Source organism: Neocloeon triangulifer, unplaced genomic scaffold, assembly GCF_031216515.1.
Source record: "Neocloeon triangulifer isolate White Clay Creek 2 clone unplaced genomic scaffold, ASM3121651v1 ptg000012l, whole genome shotgun sequence".
NCBI classification, from domain to species: domain Eukaryota; kingdom Metazoa; phylum Arthropoda; class Insecta; order Ephemeroptera; family Baetidae; genus Neocloeon; species Neocloeon triangulifer.
The window spans coordinates 14815720-14836562 of NW_026775554.1; the positions used below are offsets into that span (position 1 = coordinate 14815720).

A 20843-nucleotide genomic window follows, 5' to 3' on the forward strand; every position below is an offset into this window, starting at 1 on the left:
TCTTTTCATAAAAAGATCCACTTTCCACCCTGTTGCTGCCGCTGGACGTCACCTTTATTCCCTTCCCCTCGGCTAGATTGATGGAGAGGGAAGAGCAGCAGGTGAGATGCTCCATCACGTGCAGCCCAGGGTAACGTGGGGCCAGAGAGCTTATTTTTATACCACGCAACGGCAGGTTGTTGGAAATTAAGGAAAAAAATCATCGGACGCATATCAGCTGCGTATAGAAAGAAAGAAAGAGAGAAAGATCGTCCAACTGGCGCGGGCTTTTATACGCACATATAAATATGAGATGGATGCCGTGACCTGAGCGAGAGAGCGAAGTAGCGACCGCAAGGAGACTCATCTCGCAACACAGAGGCGGCATTGGCAGGCGAACGGTTCTTTTTTTCTTCTCGCGCATTTATTTACAAGCACACATTCCGCGCGATAATAATGAGCAGCCGAAATCCACTCGGCGCACAATTCAATCAAGACATTAGCAAACAAAATCGCGCAGCCGCCGAGGAGAATTTTTTTCGTTCGACTCGTTTTTGCTGCACTACGCCATCGCGCACAATTATCCGCATTATGCCCCCGCCGCGTTTGATTAAATGCTAATTACGGCGCCGGCCGAGAAATTAGATCCGCCGCCGGTAATTTGATTCAATTTGTTGAGCGGCCGAGCAGTTTCTTTAGCCAGCGGGTTTGCACAAAAGTGAGATGCACGGCGAGAGATGCTTTTTAGCGCCGCGTGTCTTTGTCCGCGCCAATTGTTGAGGATGAGAGAGCAAAAGGTTTATTTTTAAAAAATAGTTTGTGGAATACTGAATGAGAAATGATATCTTTTGTTTGTTGATCTTTATTTGTTGGAATAAGAAAAGAAAATTAAACTTTCATCTCTAGCAGCTTATCAACAATTTGGAATTATTAATCAAAATATGAAAATAATGATTGATTCACATTAAAATTAAGAATATTTATAAGTTGCCCGAACAGAATTAATTATTATTGTGATACATCTTGTACGGAACATTTGGTTCTATATTAAGTATAAAATTTAATTTAATACAGAAATTTCAATTTGGAATTCAAACTCAAAAATTTCATGTTCTTCTTTGGGCAGTTTTAATGCAACATCTGATTTTGAGCATTAATTAAAATTTCTTTAAATATTAATATTTTAATTTCAATTTCATACATTTTTCACTCTGCAGTTAACATGATGAATAAATAAATAAAAATTTTATTAAGAAGTGCTCATTCCCTGCTTTCCACGCCCCATTGGCATTGGATTAACGCATTGAAACCAATTTAATACTCATAGTGAGACTATAAATCCACAACAAATGAAGTAACTCTACCGTGTGCTCCCTGATTTTGTGCAAATTCCCATTATGAAATACGATCTGTCAAGCGGCCCACCAGCCGCATCGCGCAGTCCATAAAACATTCCCCATTTTTCGGGCGGACGCACAACATAGCAAAGCAGCAGGTGCCTGTGGCGGATAAAAATGTGCCATTAAATAACGACCATTATAAAAAAATCGGCCCCGCGCGCGATATTTTATTCTTTTTTACCCTGACTCGGCGCTCCGGAGAGGTCTATAAATAATTTTGAAGAAGCATGAAATTTTCGGTGTGAGCTGCAGCAGCCGGAAAACGCCGGCTAGAGGTGGTCTCGAGGTGCCGCACCATCTCATCAGGCTGTGTTGTTTTGACGATGATAATAGGGGCGAGTGTGGTGCATCCATATCCACACTGCTGGGCATTAAAAACTCATAAAGCCGCTTGCTCTGTATACTGGAATGCGATAAACGTTTTCCACGTATATCATTATTTGAACAACGCTCTGCGTTTCCTTGCTTTTTGATATCACGCGGGATTAGACGAAAAACCACTTCGTCGTGCCCGGGATAATCACATCACGTACTTTTGTACATTAAACTCCCAAGGAAGGATTTTTCTTCGTGTATATCAAAGAGAGTTCAATACACACAGATTTTTATATGGCGGCCGCGGTTGCCGTCACTGCCAGGGAAATTTGCTCTCTGTGGGAGATTTAGTTTTTTTCGGCTCCAATGTTTGACAATAAAATCGAGCGGCTGCGGAGATATGGGAAAAAGCGAGGAGTTGACCGCGTCGGTTGTTGGTTTTCACTTTTTTTTATTCATAGATTTTATTTTCTGTCAAAAAATTATAAGCGGACGTTGACTTTAAAATAAAAAATATGAATTATATAACAGAATATAATTTTGTGGTGAAAAAAGTCTCTCAAAAAATCTATAGGGTTAATTCTAAATATTTCAGTGAAGAATAAATTTTTTAAGTATTATTAAAAATTAAAATTAATAATGGCAGTTAATTTACTGATTTAGAGATTCCTGTTTTTAATTGAAAAATTAACGCATCAAAGGCTCTGTTTAGCCTCATTCATAATCAATAATTTACAATATTTGCAATGAATAAAAAACAGTGCTCTAAAAATTAGTTGTTTGTTTAAAATCCGCGTAATTTTCAAATAATTGTGAAAAATGTATGCATAAAATTACCGTCGAAATCATTGTTCATTTTATTTATTAATAACATATATTTTTAAACATTAAATCAAAATTTTCATCAATTTTCTGGGGAGTAAATTCCAGCTCTTTTTTAATTATTTGAAAAACCTTCGAGTGCGGTCAATTGTTCCTTTTTTCCCTTTGCTATCTCCAACATAAAACTGGGTGACAAATCGGCCGTAAAATGTCCTTTTCTGGTGTACACACAACTCCACTCAAGCGGTGGCACTAAAATGCAAATGACCAAAAACGGTGAAAGTGCAGTCGACCTTGCACTTTTCCACCGCATTGGGTTGCTTTTTTTTATTTATCTCTTGGTGTCGTCGAGGCACCTGCGCGAAATTTCATTGCCAAGTTGTGACCGCGTCGATTGCGCGATTTGAAAAAAAATATCAGCGATGGAATTTCATACACATTCGAGATAAATCGCGCGTTGCAGAATAGCTTTTCAGTGTCCCTCACATACTTTCCGAACTGCGCGCGATAAAACCCGCGACACCAGCAGCGGCAGCAGCGACGCGCGCAATTTCCACGCCGGACGAGCGTGCATGACCTTAATACGCGCCATTTGCGCGCGCACACATCACGTATGTACCTGTACAGAGCGAGTGTATTTATGTTTATGAACCTGCTGCCCCGCGGATGAGTGACACAGTCTTGGCGAGCACAACTTGTTGCCCAGCATCTCTCCTTATTATTATTCAGTATATAGAAAAAAATTACACGAGGGTCTTATTTAATACAAAAGTTAAAATCCAGCTCTGATTTTTGTTTGCTAATTTTACAAAACAATGATAACATAGAGTGTGCTACATTTTTTCCCCAGTTTTATTGACATGGACCAATAAAAGTAATAAAAATAGTTTCTAATTGATTCTCAGCAAAGTGTGTCAGTTTCAAGTATTTGTTTTCTGAAATATTATAATTTTGTATGCGTGTAAAAATATCGTCTTGTACTTGTATTGTAAATTTTCCCTTGAGTTACTTAAAACTCAATAGATTTTATCTTCAAATCTAAGATGATTGAATAAATATAATTAAAAAAAAAAAATGTAGATTATTCGCTCAATGATTTTATGTTTCAACAAAGACAGAATGTGTATGGTGGACATCCCTTTTGGGGCTTCTTTATATTGGAATGATGTATGTATGAATACCTCATTAATAATTAATATAATTTAAAAAAATTACATTGAATTTATGACTGCTGTATTATAAAACCAAATCTTTTAATAGTACATTTAAATTTAAAAAACTTAATTAAAAAAAATTGCAAAATAATATAAATTAAGAAATACACTCAAAAAATAATAAATGTCAAACCATAAAAAATAAATTAAAATATATTTATTAATTTATTTTTATAAAAGTATTGTGTTTACTTTGAAATATTAATCAATGCACCGCGTTGTGGGCAAGTGATGGTCTATGTGATATCTATTATTTACATAATTATAAATTTTTTTTCTGAAAAAGAAGCAAGCCTGATCAAATGTAATAATTAGCACACGCTCCGCAAACAAACTCACGGCAAGGTCGCTTTCAAAAATTAGAGCCTCCTTTTGGCTTTCTATTGGATATAATTTTTAATTTTCAAAAAGCTCCTTGTGAAAGAAGCGGCCTACGGATGAAAAATAATAATTTGCCTTGGCGCATTCATGCCCGCGGGTCTCGTATTTCTTTTTGATATGCGACCGAATTGATTATATATGCACACAAAGGCAACGCTTGATTGATTGATTTGATTACGCAAGAAAAACTGAAAGGCTGCTGCTGGACGAATAAACAAAAAAGAGATGCTGCGTGGGACTTTGATTTTTCCACAACTCTTCGAGCATGAATTTGTCGGTTGGTTGATAAGTTAATAGGAGTTTTCAAATTAATCCCTTAAATATTTTATAACTGAGCTACCTGCGCCTTTTATCAGCCGTGGGAGCAAATTGAATAGTCAGCAACACGCAGCATTCCACACACTCGCGGTTGCTCTTTCGCAATGCGGACCAATAATGCCGAAAACAAAAAGCTCACAATCAGACTGCTTTCTCACACAGACACACATTGGAGTGATAAATTTAATTTCGTTTCGCGGCTGCTGGATTAATTTTGCCGCTCACCGTTTGGCAATCAGCGCGAAATTGATCCGGGCACCAACAAACGCACCTCATTAATCTCCAACGACTGCATTGTGTGTGCGGCTCGTATTTTTTTTTTTTTATTTATTTATTTACAAATCAATTTGTTCTCACCAGTTGCGCAACGCTCGTTTCGTGATTTTTCTCATTCTCCGACCGGTGCTCGTTAGCGGTGCATTCTCGAGCTATAGTCAAATTACTGCGCGCTCCGAAAATTCATTATTATGCGCCTGTTTAACCTACATTCGCCAAAGCTTTGTCCATTTGGGTGCACGGTGGCTGCCTTTTGATTTGCCGAATTTTCCGCTTCGTCTGGGCAATGTGATTAGAATTTATTATTTGTGTGCAGCACGACCACGTGACTTCAATTTGATGTATTTGCGGAAGACAAATAATGCAATGAAATATATCTTGAAATTTCTTCCTGTTTATGAATTAAATTAAGGAAATAGCAAAAAACCCACAAAGGATAAATATAATACTTGTATCCATTAATAACAATAAAACAGTTGTGATCAGTATAAAATTTGTAAAATAGATAAGAAGTACCAAAAAAGATGATTTAAGCCTTCTACAAGATTATTAAGGAGAAAATGTCAAATAAAATTATATTAAAAAAGAAATAATATTGTTTAAAGTATAAATTGTTAAAAATTATAAGAAATCTTGAAAATTATAAATTTACGCTTCTTAAATAAACACAAATTATATTTTTATAAAATAATTTGATAATTGCATACTTCAATATTTTGTAAATCTGATGTTAAAAATATCAAATGAAATTATGTATTACTTTTTCTACGCGTCTTTGTAACATTAGTATAACATTGACAGTACAAATAATTCCTTGGCTGCAAAATTTGTATGTTGACATAGCAAAACTTTATTGAGGAACATTGGATAATATTTTTTATTTTAAGGTCTAATTTTAATGTTAAATTATTCGCTATTGAATTAAAAAAACAAATGAGTACGAGATTGGTTATAATGCAGACTCTTAAAATCTTGCTTTCTTTTAAAAAAATATTTCTTCACTTTCGTGTTCCAGTTCTAGCTTTAATGCAATTAATGAATGAATTATTTTAAAAGCGTATAGAAATTTCATAAATTTCAACTGACCTCTTTCATTCCATCCAGCCTGCCGAGGGACTTGGATCCATGCAGGGGTGCGAATCCCGGCGCATTCTGTTGCTGAGGTTGCTGAGGCGCGTTGTGCTGTTGCGGGGCCCTTTGCGGCTGCACCCTGACCGCCTGGTAAATGGGCTGCTGCTTAGCGTTGGGCAGCCCCACAGGCTGGCCGTGCTGATGGGGTCGGGGCTGCGTGACCCCGTAAGGGTTGAAAACGACCTGCACGTTATTGTTCTGCCGTCCTTGCATGGTGTAGTGCGAAATGTCCCTGGAGGAGCTGACCAGGGTGGGCGGGCCGATGGACATGCGGTGGTTGTTCCTCTTCTTGGACTTCTCCTTGCCCTTGGGCGTCTCGTCGAACTCGGGCTCGGACTGCACCTCGCGGTACTCCTCGCGGGCCTGCTGGCGGCGCCATCGCGGCCCGCCGAATTTTCGACGCGCTTTTGGCGAACTCACTGGGCTCTGGACGGGCGAGCCGATCGGACTGAGGGTCTGCAGTTTTTGCACCAGGCTGCCGAACATGTTGTCAAGCGTTCAAGTCTCCGGGCTAGGCACGTAAACATTGGCACATGGCCGCGCGGTCCTGCTTCTTCTTCTTCTCCTCGTTCGAATTTGGCACTTTAACTTGGTCTGTCGACGCCACTGAACAATTAATATTTTTTTCCGTCGGTCGAATTGCACAAAACTGACTCGGCGAAAGAATAAAATCCGAACGCTGCGTTGAAGAGCAACAAAGGGGCACCCACACTGCACCGCTGTGTATCCTCAGCCGGCTGCTTGGCCACTGACGGCTGCAGCAAAACCTGTTGTTGTGCTGGTCCCTGCCATTAGCCTACCACGCCGCCTCGCGCACGCCGCTTTCGTTCGCTCACTCTCCAAAGCGGGCGCTCCGAACCGCGCGAGCATCCTCTCCAGAGTGGCCGCTGGCGGTCCTTTGTCAGAAATGTCCAAGTGTAAAAGGCGCAGCGTGAGTTTTCACCTGTGTACAATTCAGAAAGCCAACTTTGGCTCCGGCTGCTGGGTGAAATCGGCAAGTGCATACCAAGACAAGCAGCAAAAAATAAGCCCCGGTCAAAAATTTAAATTTAATTTAATAATATTTAAATTAATATTGATTGAATTGTTATGGAAATTGTGGGAAATTGGTGCTTATTACTAAATACGAGTTTGCGGGTCTTCTGGAATGCAAATTTTTTACAGTTTTTCTTATCAAAATAATAATTAAGTTCATCATGCTGTCCCCCAGTTTTGGGTTTAAATTATTGCATTTTTGCTGTTTATTTCCGAAGACATTTAGCAAGTAAGAAGTATATCGCATAATTATAATTAATTAACTCGCTGGAATAGATGAGATATCTGAAGCAGTCTCTAAACTTTGCCAAATATACTTTGAAAGCACTTACAATTTTTTAAGTAAAAATACTAATCTACGAAACTAACAACAAAAGTTGCGATGCGTTCACAAGTTAAGATTGAATGTTGCATGGTTTTACTTTAAATTATATAGAAATATTTATAATTTATTTTATTACTTAATATTGATTAAAAAGGTTGTTAAAACAATAAAATAAGAAAATTTAACTGTTTATTTAGAATAAATAAACTTCAAAAATGTTTTACTATCATATACAACAAAGTAACCTATTGAAAATGTTTGAAACGAGATCTTTGGCTTTACCAAGGAAACTGGGCCGTCCACTTTGATTAGCCCAAACCACTTATTAGAAATGCTGCTGAGGAAGCCGAATAACTTCACACTAATTAACGCCAACCCCGACAGACAGGTCGACACACAAGCACGTAATAGTCGCCCCTCGATCGTGAATAAATCCATAAAATCAACTGCAACGATGATGGAAAATGATTTTGTTAGTCTCGGCGGCGCGAGGGACTTCTCGTCTATACCTGCTCCCAGATTTATATTTCATCGGCTTGGCCACTTGCTTTCCGAAGCAGCGGGGGGCAAGGGTTGATCTCCATTCACGCGTCGCTCTATTGTTAATGGTTTTCCACGGGCAGCAGCTGTTTGCCCTACTGTGTTGCAGAGCGGCCGACAAAAAAAAAATCAAACTATAAAAAATAAAAGAAGCCACACGAAAAGTCTTTCGATAACGACGCCAACCACTTTCATCCATTACGACGCATTTAGACAATCGTGTTTTGCTTTCTGGAGTGGAAAAAATGCTTTTATAAGGGTGGATAATAAAAATTTTGAGGGTTATTATTGAAAATCGAGACTCACGGAGCAGCTTTCAGAGCGGTGGAATTTCAAAGAAAAATCCTTTTAATCGTTCCATTATTTTTAATTCTCAATTTCACGCACAGTCTGCTGGTGCTATTTAATTTCAAATCAGTCCAACTTCCTGCAGCCGTCAAATGAAAGTATGTACGCGATTGTCATTTTACTACACACCGGTCTTTTGTAGACAGAAAATTCAATGAAAGCAATCTATTTTCCCTTTCTTTCCGAGATAGCATTGGAATTTCTCGAATCCGACTGCACGTGAATTTAAAATATGACATCAAAAGGTTTCTCCGAGCGGATAAAAGCGACCGCTCACACAAATTACAAGGTAGCAGTTTTCAACAATGCATGCGGAGAAAAAAATTAGAAGCTACAGAGGAAATCCCACGCAGAAAATTAGAGCACCACAGTAGCCGGAGCAGCTTTTCGTAGAGCTATTTAACAAATATAAATTAACTTTTGGTAGCGGACGTTTTTTGTATTTTTTTGTTTATGCATGTGAAACAGAAACCAGGTTAGCGAGCCGCGGGTCTGCTGCTCTTATTCTTTGCTAAGACAATGCAGTGTGGGCCAAAAACGCGGTTTACAATGTGAAATTTCATCGCGTTCCGAATTGTGTGTCCTGGAGCGAGTGCACTTTTGGAGACGCCACGTGCATTCAAATGCACAATTAGCCTCTCTTTTGAATTTTTGTGAAAAAGAAAAAAAATGTGTCGCCGAAACAAAGGAGGCTTATTATATTACAGCGACCAAAACATTCGTCTCTCTCTTTTAGAGGCATAGGCAAATTTAGACAAAATAGACATGCCCAGCTCGGGTTGAGAAATCTTTTGAAATTGGTCCGACATAAAAGATTCTGCTGAGGCATGCATAAAAAAGCCGCCGCCAGACAAAGAGATATAAAAAAGCGACGACGACAACTTTTATTTTTGTATATATATTTTTTTTTCGTTCTGATGACAAAAGCGTATTTTGTATCGATTCTCCGAATGCAAATGGGTGAGTCATCAAGAATCGCTGCTTTTTTCCCAGTTGGAGAATTTTCGTTTATCGCAAAGAGGAGCGTTGCACGCTGTTTTCACTTTCTTTCAATTTTTGCGGCAACGTGACGCAAAAGAATATTTATGTTTACTCGTGCGAGGAGTTGAAAAATGCAGTTGCCTAACATTTTGAAGATTGGCATATCGACATCGAGAGTTATTTCAAACGAACATATATAATAACACATGCAACGTGTAAAATTTTTTGAAGTAAAAAATTTGAGACCGGTGCACAGCTGTTTACTTTTGCCACCTAAATAAATTTGGTGTTCACCGAGCGTGTAAAAGAGGTTCCACTACGTTGAACGAAAATTAGCCAAGAATTATGATGGAAGTTTAAGAACCTTTGTTGATAAATTACTGTTAAATTACTCTAAAGCTATATTGTGCTTTTTATATTAATTATTGAAACTGACTATTAGTTTCTAATCTGCTGTATAACTTTCTCTCATTGTTTTCATTTTCAATATTTTTTTTTGTTGATTTCATAATTATACCATCAGATTGAAGAAAATAATGTGATTTGCTAAATAGAAATATCTGTAGAATAATAATATAATTTTAAATAAATTGAAATTAAAAAAAAAACGTTTTAGTATGATTAATTATTTTGCAGAAAAATAATTAATTTTGATTTCTCTAATTTGAATATTCTATAATTCCCTCAACTATTTTAAGAAAAAAATTAAAATTAATATGCTGATCTCTCGAATAAAGAATATATTTTGCATTCGCAATTTTCCTTTCTTAACAGAGAAGATAATCAATGAAGAGGCGTGGTATGATGTGTGCGGCAAGTTGGCATATAATTCAAAGAGACGCGCTCGTACTGTTATGTTGAATGCACGCGATTATAATAATTTATGCACGTACAAACATTTCTCTGCTCGAAAGAAAGCTCGGCTTGGCGAATAAATACATTATTTCTCGTTGCCCATTTGAGATTTATCGAGTGCAACTATAGCTAGGGAGCGCTCTCGGCATGCCTTCCTTAAAAACAGCGTTTATTTAAATTTGCATATGAAAATACATACACATGACGTCCGGCGTCCTTACGCTTATTCTCACGATGGAGAACAGGAAGACTAATCCCTTTTTAATTCGACGAGAGTCTACCGCTGATCTCGTTTACGTGAAATGGACGAGAAATATAAAGAGCAGCCGGTCCTCATTCATCGCAAGCTCATTGACACACATTTTATTTCCTTTGCAGGAAAAAAGAAGCCACCGACTGAGTGTCACATTAAATTGCAGAGCTTTTTTGCTATAGGAGAGTATATGAGAAAAATAATCGATCACTGAACTAGTTCACCTATAAAATGTAATTATTCAAGAATTAGATCTGAAAAAAATAGCAACAATATAATGTGTTACTATTAAATCACAAAATATTTATTTGCTGATTTTTGTGAATTTAATTCTGCACTATTTCATTTAAGTTATGTTGCAAAAGTTTGAGAAACAAAATAGAAATATTAAATTATGTGGAATAATTTTTCATATTTAAATGAAAAAAATAATCTATAGCCCCGCTACTTTCAAATCTGCATTATTTTGTCTCTCTCTTTATAAAATTTTTTGAATAATATTTACATACATAATAACATTTATTTCCACCTATAAAATTAAGAAGAAAAACTGATCCACAAGAGCCGTCGCTTTACAAAGAAAAAAAAATGAATTTACCATTATATCCATTTCAGAAGAGTATTTACTTTTAACAGCCTCAAAATTCGTAAGGATAGTAATCAATTTGGGAATATAGAACTCCTATAAGCATATACAATATTGCTTTAAAAATAGCCAAAAAAGAATGCTTGACCAGAGAAACATTTTAATAAAGCGAAATCTCATGTTCTCAGCATCTCATCTCAATAATAAACACAGGGTTCATCATTTTTAACTCTAAGCTTTCCATTCCCTTTTTCGCCAATAATTTATTTTGCCCCGCAGTCATCATTCTGTTTTCTCTTTCACGTTCGCTAACGATATATTAAAGAACGCAGCGCATCAGCTTGTTCCTCTTTCAAATTATTATATATATTCCCTCTCCATCTCTCACCTATGCTGGGCAGGAAAACGAAAGCAGACGCCGAAACTTTTACTTCCACACAGAGTGAGGAGCATCTGCTTTGACCGCATACAATTTAACTGGGACCAGCATGTGCTGATTCTGGATTATTATAAAATATATGAAGCGACTACACAACTGCCGGCTGAACAGTTTCCTTTCTGAAAAGCAACGCGTGAAACATAAGAGAGAAATGGCTGTCTTATTTTATGTGAAACAGGTGCAAAATTTATTTGCGAAAGGTGCTCCTTAAAAGGAAGCTTCACTTTTTAAGGCTCAATAATATATTAACAAATTATCTTTGTGAATGTTTCATTTTAGCCATTATTGCTTTGTTGGTATTGAATTTCTCCAATTAAAAGATACAAACAGTCCAATTATTGGATTTGTAAAAATAGATTTCTGTCGGTAATTAAAACAAGTTGAAATAATTGTGAAAGTTAATGGAAAATTTGCAAAAAATCACAACTCTGAAAGTATGGGAATTCGTGAAATTACACCATCAGCAGAAATTATCGATCATATAAATAATTAGAAAAGGTCATTTGCAGCAATTCAATCCGAGATAAAATCTGCACACTTTTTCTGGAAATATAATCCTGCAGTTGATTGCAACTTAATGGTTAATGGTGTTGTGTACAAGCAATTAAAAATTGCCATAAACGGAGCCTGACTCTGCTTCAATCTAGTGTGTGATGAGGTCGCTCTCCTCCAACTATACAGCTAGAATTTTAATTTTCCACCTGAACGCCCATTCCGTAATGGCTATACTCTATAATACGTATGTACGTATACCGCATCCACGTGTAATGCTCGATCGAAATCTGCCGCTTCCAAGCATCAGGTATTTAATTTCGAGCGGCCGATTTTTTTTTCCGCGCGTGCAAACAACAAATGCAGCTCTGCCGTATACTTGCACCATAACGGGTCGTGTACAGAGTTATTTTAGGTGAAAATATTAAACAGGCAATAAAGTAACAGGTATTTGTATAAAATGCTTGGTATGGAGCGGCACTTTTCTTTTACAGAGAAAGGGCGGTGAAAAGGTCCTGTTAAATTGCCGTCCAGCGGTTTAGCTTTTTGCAAGCATTCCGCAAATAATTTGGTGCTTACTCATATTTCAGCTGTCACGCGTTTTGCGGGGTTCACAAATTTCTTCCAAGCAAAATTCGTGGCCTTGTGTTAAATAAGGTATCAAAAAATATGAATCGGAATTTATTTATTTGGTTAAACCGTTTGTTCAAGTGTGGGCAAGCTACGAATTTAGAAAATAAATTTTAAATAAATTAAATCACCATGTGAACAAAAATTAGTTCCTCAAAACGTTAATTCTTGTTGAAACTGCCTTGTGCGCTTATAAAAATAATTCATTTCAATAATTAAAAGTATCAATAAATAACTGTTATATAAAAATTAAAATTATTTTCAAAGCACGTTTACAGTATATTCATTTTCTTTCTTAAAATATTTTTATAACATATACAATTTGTTTTATTTGATAATTATGAGTGTTTTTGTTCTGTTCGTATCTACTTTCAAAATCTTTAAAATTATTTTTCACATAATTATCATTGATTAAAATATTAAAAAATTAAACAGTGTTTCTTCTTAGAAAAGAATATAATACAAATATTTGTTCGTTTTGGGAGGTTTTACTTACAATATCAATTCATTTAAAATTCACAATTAATTTGGGAACTTATTCATACAGAAGTGCAAAAATATTGAAGACTGTTTCATGATGATGGACCATAATGCAAAAATCAACAAAAAAGCTCGTTTAAAACAATAAACGCCTACCATCTGCTTTCTTTTTTTAATTGTTTTTTGCTCCTTCCGTATCGCACTAAAATTTGGAACCAAAAGGAATTTTTAACTTATTGTTTAAAGTTGTGGTTTAAAATTCACAATTTTCACTGAATTTGCAAATTTAACTCCCGACTGGCCTAGTGCCCAGCATGACTATTTCTTCATGTAACTGAATTTTCAGAGACGCAGCCAACAAACAAAGTACCTCTATATTTGCGAGGCAAAACGCAAAAAGAGCCAACTCCTGGCTGATTTCGTAGAAGAGATCTGATCGCACCGAGAAAAGACACCCACACGACATAGAGTGCTCATCCGCAAATCGCGGAGGGAAAACGGTAAATCGGCACGGGTTGAGATGTTTAAACACACACTTATTATTCGCGGGCATAAAAAGCGAGGAGACCCGTCATGTAGCATTCCTGCTGCAGACAGCCAGGATGTACTCGAAGAGGAACTCGCGTCTGCCACATGCGGCATGAATTTTCAGGCATGCACGATCGTTATTGGCCAGCTCACTTAATTTAATTGGCAACACCCATGCCAACAACCTATTTTATCCAAAATAACGCATACGAGTCAAAGTACCAATTTATCAAGCGAGCGATTGAAGCTCTTTGTCGTGAGAACAAATGTTTTTTGCACTCATGCATGGTCCGAACTAGACGCGGAGTACATTTATTCGAAGAATGGAATGTGTTTAAAACCTATGTCTTTTGGTACTCGGTGGGATTTCGTTTCGTTTTGACGGGCGTACATAATGCCCACAAAGTTATGTGCACCTGTAAATGTGTTTTTAATAACTCGAGGCGGGGCACCGACCAGCAGAGATGAAAAATTACACTTTGAGAGAGACGACGGACTTTTTGTTCCGGAGGCATTTTCTACCAGAGCAATTGTTTCCATATTAAGCGACCAAAACGCCAAATAAATAACAGTGCGCGGCTCTTTCTTTAGATTTTATTTTCTTTCTCCTCGCGGTGAAAATGATCCGGCGCGGGAAGAAAGAGAGGCGCATCTTTCTCAAACCCGCGCCGTCTCGCTGAACGAGCGGTACATTCGAAAAAGAAGTGATGTTTCCTGGACCTGCCCAATGTAATTTGATTTTGGCCGCCTGCATGCGTCAATTATTCCGTCTGGAGAAAGGCGGACGAATATAACGTGCATGCAACCTCTTTGGTGCCCGGCGCGTAAATACACCTGCCCTTTTTTTTCGCAAACTCGTAGATCGAGAGATAAAATCACGAGGATTTGAGAGAGAAAGACTGACGTGAAAGACGAAGCAACGTGAAATACCCTTCCAAATCGGCTTTATTAATAATCCACGTGGAGCAGAGACGCGCCGGGCTTTTGTTCTAGCATGTAAAATTCCGGGAAGTAACTGTTTGCGGTCTCCCTTTGCCGATGAGAAGAAAAACGCCAATTAGAGAGGACTATGGACGGAAAAATTTTAAAGCACACCACACATACTTATTATTATTATTTCTTTTTCAATTTGATCCAAGTTCAATTAGAGCTAGTGCGACGAAGAGATTCTTCCACTGAAAAATTAATGGAACATGACTCCTTTATATGCGAGAGCCTAATTAATCGAATGTCACTCAAGCTGGCCAGGATGTGCATGAATGCAAGTGAGCATCCAGCTCATTCCATCGCGCATATCCTGTTACTTTGACGTTATACCAGCTTGCTCCTCATTTAATGATAAATTATCAGCTCACACCCGCGATGACTTTGGACTTTGGCTTGCTTGCATGGCATTTAAATTTTTACTTATTAAGTGCGTTCACACAAGTAGCTGCGGCGGTCAGGTCAAAGAGAATTAGGTCAAGATGTCATTATTAAAACTTAAAAGCTAAATTATAATTATTATAATGATCCTGTAAAAGTCACAATGTAAATAAATTCTCTAATTTAAAGTTCATATCTAAATTTTGAATTGGTATAAATTATTTTCATGACAACCTAAAAAATTTCTTCAGTCTCTGCTGTTTAATTTTTTTCTGATGTTAATAGAAAACTCCATTTGAAAATTTTCTTCCCTTTCTAATTAATTATATTTATTTTCACTGTCCACCAAAGCCTAATTCAATGCATTTGGTATTAACTCTTTGAAAAGAAATTCCTGAGAAATTTCATTAGTCTGGTGACTAAGAAGATTTCAAGGATAATAAATTACACACACAGGAAGGATGAGTAGTGCTGCTATAGGACGCGTCTCAATTCAAAACGTCCACCCTTCCTGAATACAAATTACCACCATTATCATAGTGACCCATTTATGAATCCGAAACACTCAGCTCGAGCATTTCTCTATATATTATTAATTCAATGCCAGGGATAGAGAAATGTGTTTTAATTCAATACACACAAGCAATTTGAAAAACAACCGGCCGTGCATTGTCTTGCCTCTCTTCGAAGAAATGACCATCAAGAGAAACTCGATTTACATTTAATCTAAAGGAGATTTAATTGGATTAGAAAACCTTTGGCGCATCCTCTCATGGCGGATTGACTTGTCAAAAATCTGCGATAGACCGAGGCAGATTTTTATACAATAAGATGCACATTCATTTTTCACGCGAAAAACACAATGCATTGCGGGCCGTGTTATTGTGCATGCCTGGCCAGGTAAAAACGTAATACTCTGGATATAATGCACCTTTTGGTCGGAGGAAAACCGTTACCGCAGCAAATCGGGCGAATTTTAGAAAAGCTGGCTGCTGGCGAACGAATTTTCATAATTAAACTCGCGCGCCGACCTGTTTGCCAAAATGCAGAACTGGTTCCGTTACCGCCAGCAAATTAACTTTGGGTGGTTTGAAAAAAAAAAATATATATAAACATACGTGCAAAAAGATCGAGCCGAGATCAAAATTTATTTCAATGAAATGTGAAAAATTGCGAGTGCCTTTTATGCATCCTACATTTTTTCAGGTGCACTCTCAAAAACCTTTCAAATTAGGCCTTGAAATTGAAATGAAATGTAGCAGATCACTTTTTGCAACTTCATAAAGTCGTGCTTCTCTGTACGTTATGACATTATTTATTGAATGTAACCAAGGCGCTGCAGCTCTTCGAAATATGGAAAAATAACACGCCCGCCGTCGCCGTGCGTTATTTATCCTCGCGTTGGTTTCGCAACTCGGAGCTTTTTGTTCCTGGGCAGACTCCCTTCGCACACCACACCACTCACTCACATTAACTTTGTATACGTATTCCAACAGGTGTGCCGCACCAAGAATGCACACGGCATGTACAGATCGTCGAGAGTGCGCGGCATTTAATAATGGCAATGTACAATCTCTTTTGAATGGCTCTCTCTCATCATTGTATAATTATACATATATGATCCCCGGCAAAAAGCAGCGAGAGAGACGCGATTCCGAACCGCAAGACAGAATTGCGCAATAAATTTTAATACTGCTAGTAAACATTTTTATGGACCCCTATGAACTCTATGACGCGCCGCAGTTCATAACCACTTGCCTTGTACAAAGCAGTCTTGATAGATGAGGAGGTATTCGAATTTTTTTATTATTCAAGGCAGTTAGCTCCAAAGAACGGATTAAAAAAAATATATCTGAACAAGCCGTTTCAAAATAGCAAAAATGTTTGGAGAAGAGATATTGAAGGGAGATACGCATTCAAGCCAGTATAATTTTCATCGATTATTTTTTTTTTGTCTGGAATAATAAAAAGATCTGTTTCAATTCCATCTTTTTGGTAAAAATAAATAAATAAATAGTGAAGAGATCTTTCAAATTACATTTGGGAAGTTTAAAGATAAAAAATTTATTCGTTTTGAGTTTTGATCCACTGAATTGATTCCATGGGTAAAAGTGAACTCAGATTCATCGTTGGCCGCCCCTGTAAGCAACACAATAAAATTGTTTGGTGCATAATATCCGTGCTTTTAGATTCAAAAACAGCTTTAAAGTCAGCGTCAACACATGATAGCATAATCAATAAACAATAAATTATGATTATCTCAGGTCAGTAAGGCCCACAAATTAATTCCAATAATGAATTTCGTTAATTTCAATTTGTTATCTGTTCTTAAAATTTAATATAACAAATCACTAAATTCTGAAAAAAAGGGAAATTTTATTTATAATTTGGACTTAAGATTAAAAACCTTTTTTTTTAGTTTTTATAAATTAAAACAATAATTTAGAATTTTATCTGCAATAGTCAAGTTTTCCAAATGGAATAGTTTTTAAATATTAGAGTAAATATTCCAGTCTCTACAGCTTTGAGTCTTTACTAAAATGTGCAGATCTCCCTTAAAGATCTCTGTTGTACTGAGTCGCGCAGGGGTTACGCAGAAGAGTTATTATTGCGTATTCACGAGCGAGAGAAAAATGTAATTCAGCGTCAGTCGGCAGCATGTATTATGGGCTAATCGCTTAACTGTATTGCTGAAGAACACATTAGCCTTTTTCGGGGCGTGGTGCCTGTTTTATGCAAAGAGCGCCCCTCGCTGGCTGCCGCTGCGTTGTGCTCTGCCAATACACCTCGCACACATTGTAATAAATTATATCTCGTGCCACACACAGAAACGCTTTTCACGCAAGGAATACCAGTGGCCACCGAGACGTAATCTGTGCTCTGTGCTGCACAATAATCGCAACGCCTGCTCGCCTGATAAGATCGGCGCGCGCGGCAATGAGCTGCGGAGGATTAGCGCTGAATTTATTAGGTCTGCTGGCGGAAACTCGCGTCTTGTTCGTGAACTTTGCTATGTGAAAGGTGCACACGAGAATTTAGTGCCGTGTTCCAAGTTGAAACTCTGAATCTATTTGCTAATCAGCAGTTACTTATAAATCCTATAACAGAGAACGGTTATTTTCCTCAAATGGAATCATGAATTGAGCCTCTCTTCGGTTAAATAGAATTGCATTTTATGATTTTATAAATGTAATTTTACTGAAATTTAAATTTTACATTATGCTTCAAGGGATAAATGAAAACAGATAAATAAAATCTTGCAGATGATGTAAAATAAATAGCTATTATATTATCCAGTGTTTTCTTTAAGTTGTTTTTTATTCATTTTTTCTTCATTGACATGCAAATTCACTTGGAAAAAATAAAATTTAAGATAATTCGCAAATTCCGTTTGTAAATTTGAATTATTCCTTAATTCATACTAAGAGTTGTAATTAATTTTTTTTACTGCAGTTTTTATAACGATTTATTTATGTCTTTCACAGTCTCACTTTAACAATTATTTTTAAATTTAATTTTATAAGAGATGTATAGGCATGTAAGTCCTGAATATTGAACATAAATCAAATTAAAGGAGACATCATACAATTTGAAAGTTGAATTATCGGTCTTTTAATTACGATTGCAGCAGCACCGCTATACATTACATTTTAAATAGTATTCTATGCAAAAGCCGCGTGACGAAACACCTGCCGCTTTATCAAAGAATTTGCAGGCAATTCAATTTAACAAAGTGTACTTTTGCCAGGCATCAAAGGTCAAGAGTCGCCCAGTGGAAACAAGGCTAAATGAAATTACCCGACACATATTTGACTTTCTACAAAAACCTATATCTTGCTGTGCGAGAGTTATTTGCCTCGCAAATAGCGTTTCGTAAATAAATTATTATCCTCCGTCCATGCACATACCCGCATTGTGTGATTGATAAAGATAAATCTCGCGCGAAATCCCATTTGTATAGTGCATTCGTTCTCCTCTCTCTCTATCTCTCCTTTGGTGGATTAAACACTTACGTTTGACCCAAATTCCTGTGTGTCCACTTATTATTTTGTAAAATCTGCTGAACCCATAAATATAAATTTAAGATTTGACCTTTTGAAATATAATTGCAAACACCGGCGGGCATTGCTCTTTTGTGTGTGCGCATAGAAAGTTAAATCAAATCGCTAATTACCATAAAGAATGCAAAAGCGAGCGAAAACAAATACTTTCATTATTCAGAAGCCGCTTTGTTGTTGCAAGGGTCTGCTTAAATATTTATGCGATGCAATGCGCGCTTTCGATAAACAATAACGCGCGCGCGCATAAAATTAATGTGAAAGGGCACATTGAAGAGCGGTGTGATCATGATGAATGGTGAATCGAAGGCGTTGAGGCCGCGAAGGAGCACGCAGACAGATTTATAAAATGAATGCACGGCAAAACAAAACGGAGAGCACAGGATTTTTACGCGCCACTGCACCTGCTTCACATCAGCAGCCACTCTCGAAAGATTCATAACTTAGGTCAGAGCTCTATTCTTGATTCTGACAATGAGAGAGATCAGAAATGTTTGTTTTGAAAGGAAGGAAAGTCCAAATATATTGAGATTGCTTGTTTTTATATTATCGTTTCAACTGAGAATTGTGTTTATAGTGTAAAAATCAAATTTATCCCATCATTTTCTGCTCCTAACATTGAATAATAATAAATAAATAAATGATGTATCATTTGAATATTTGATCTTGTTCCAATTTATAAGACAAAAAGTGACCAGTTTTTAATTTTTAAATTGGGATTTAAAGGTTAAAATAAATATTTTAATTTATTGAATTTTTTTAAGATCAACTTTATGGAAAATCTGCTTGATACAAAAACAATGTCATCATTTTTCATCTCTTCTTTTTAAATTAATCAACAAAATAGTTTAAATTTATGTAAAATAATATAATAATATAGATTTAGTTGCAAATTTAATTAGAAAATTATAAATCAGAAAAAAATGAATTTTTAGCTTTTTAATTTTAAACCCACCAATATATACAAAAAATTTAATAGACTTCAATGACACTGCCCTGTTATTTAAAAAAAAAAGCATATCAATGTTGGTAAAATTATTATATAAGAGATTATAATTAGCGCTGACGTTGATTTAAATCTGATTTAAATAAGCTCCACTATAAAGTTGGGCGTGCGAGATCTCTCTTTGGCATGCTCAGGATATACGACCGAGCATTCCGCCAAGATTTATGTGCGTCTTTTTGCTATCCCATTCCGGTAGCACGAAAGCAGTTTGAAAAATCTGGAAGTGAATTCAACGACTGCAATAAGAAGTGCTTCCTTATTTCTCACACATACGCTGCAATGAATGAATTACTTCATCTCGCTCATTATCTAACCCCGGCGGCGGCGGCTTTTCGATTTGACTCTGTATAGGTTCTTATGCCGGCGTTTTCATACTTTCATTTTCCCATGCATGGATGCAGTGCGAGATATTAATCAGCTCATTGAGTCTTCGATGCAGAAATAACCTCTGAGAGAGATCGATTTATTTATTTATTGATTCAAAATTCTTTCTGCTCTTTGCCTCGAGTGCACTGCGGCGTGAAAAGTCCATTCTCGGCGGCGGCCAAACAATGAATGTCTATTAACGTATGCAAATTGAAAGCGCTGGTGGAAGTGATGTGGCACAATGTGATGTCTATTTGATCAAAAGCAAAGTTCAAAATCTGCGCTTTGACCTGTAGGTGCGCATGAAGCAATATCGCGCGGCGGGATATATTGATTTTCCCTTCAAATTATGCCAGATCTAAAAGTTCTATTGTGTGATGTGCCGGGCTTCAAAAGCTAAACTTTTTTACCCTCCGCTAATTGACCTATGCATTTGGTTGATTGCAAAAATATAAAAACATGTGAAAATTTTTTAAGAAATACTTCAACAAAAATTAAAATTCATAATACAAAACATTTTGAAAATAATTAATCAAAAATTAAAATAAGATTACAAGAAAAATATGTCAGTGGTTTGACAGTGTTTAGATTCAAATTTTGCTTCCCTAGATAGGTTGTTTTTGAGTCTCTATTTGGGCTATGTGAGCAGAATTTCAATTCAGACGCCATAATAAATATATTCAGTATTCTCAATCGCCGCGAAAATCTTCTACAAATTTC

The 20843-nt window shown here is 36.7% G+C and overlaps 1 protein-coding gene across 3 annotated transcripts in view; it reads right to left on the reverse strand.

The window, feature by feature from the left end:
• The window catches only part of LOC132198179 (rho GTPase-activating protein 20-like), a 204856-nt gene that overhangs the window by 126929 nt on the left and 57084 nt on the right, over positions 1–20843 (reverse strand). Inside the window, exon 1 of one of the 3 annotated variants that reach the window (XM_059622039.1) lies at positions 5792–6591. The exons of the other annotated variants lie outside the window; for them this stretch is intronic. Coding sequence (XP_059478022.1) covers positions 5792–6322 — 531 coding nt within the window. The 5' untranslated portion in view covers positions 6323–6591. Of the gene's footprint in view, positions 1–5791; positions 6592–20843 lie in introns of those variants that run through there. 3 annotated transcript variants of the gene reach the window in all.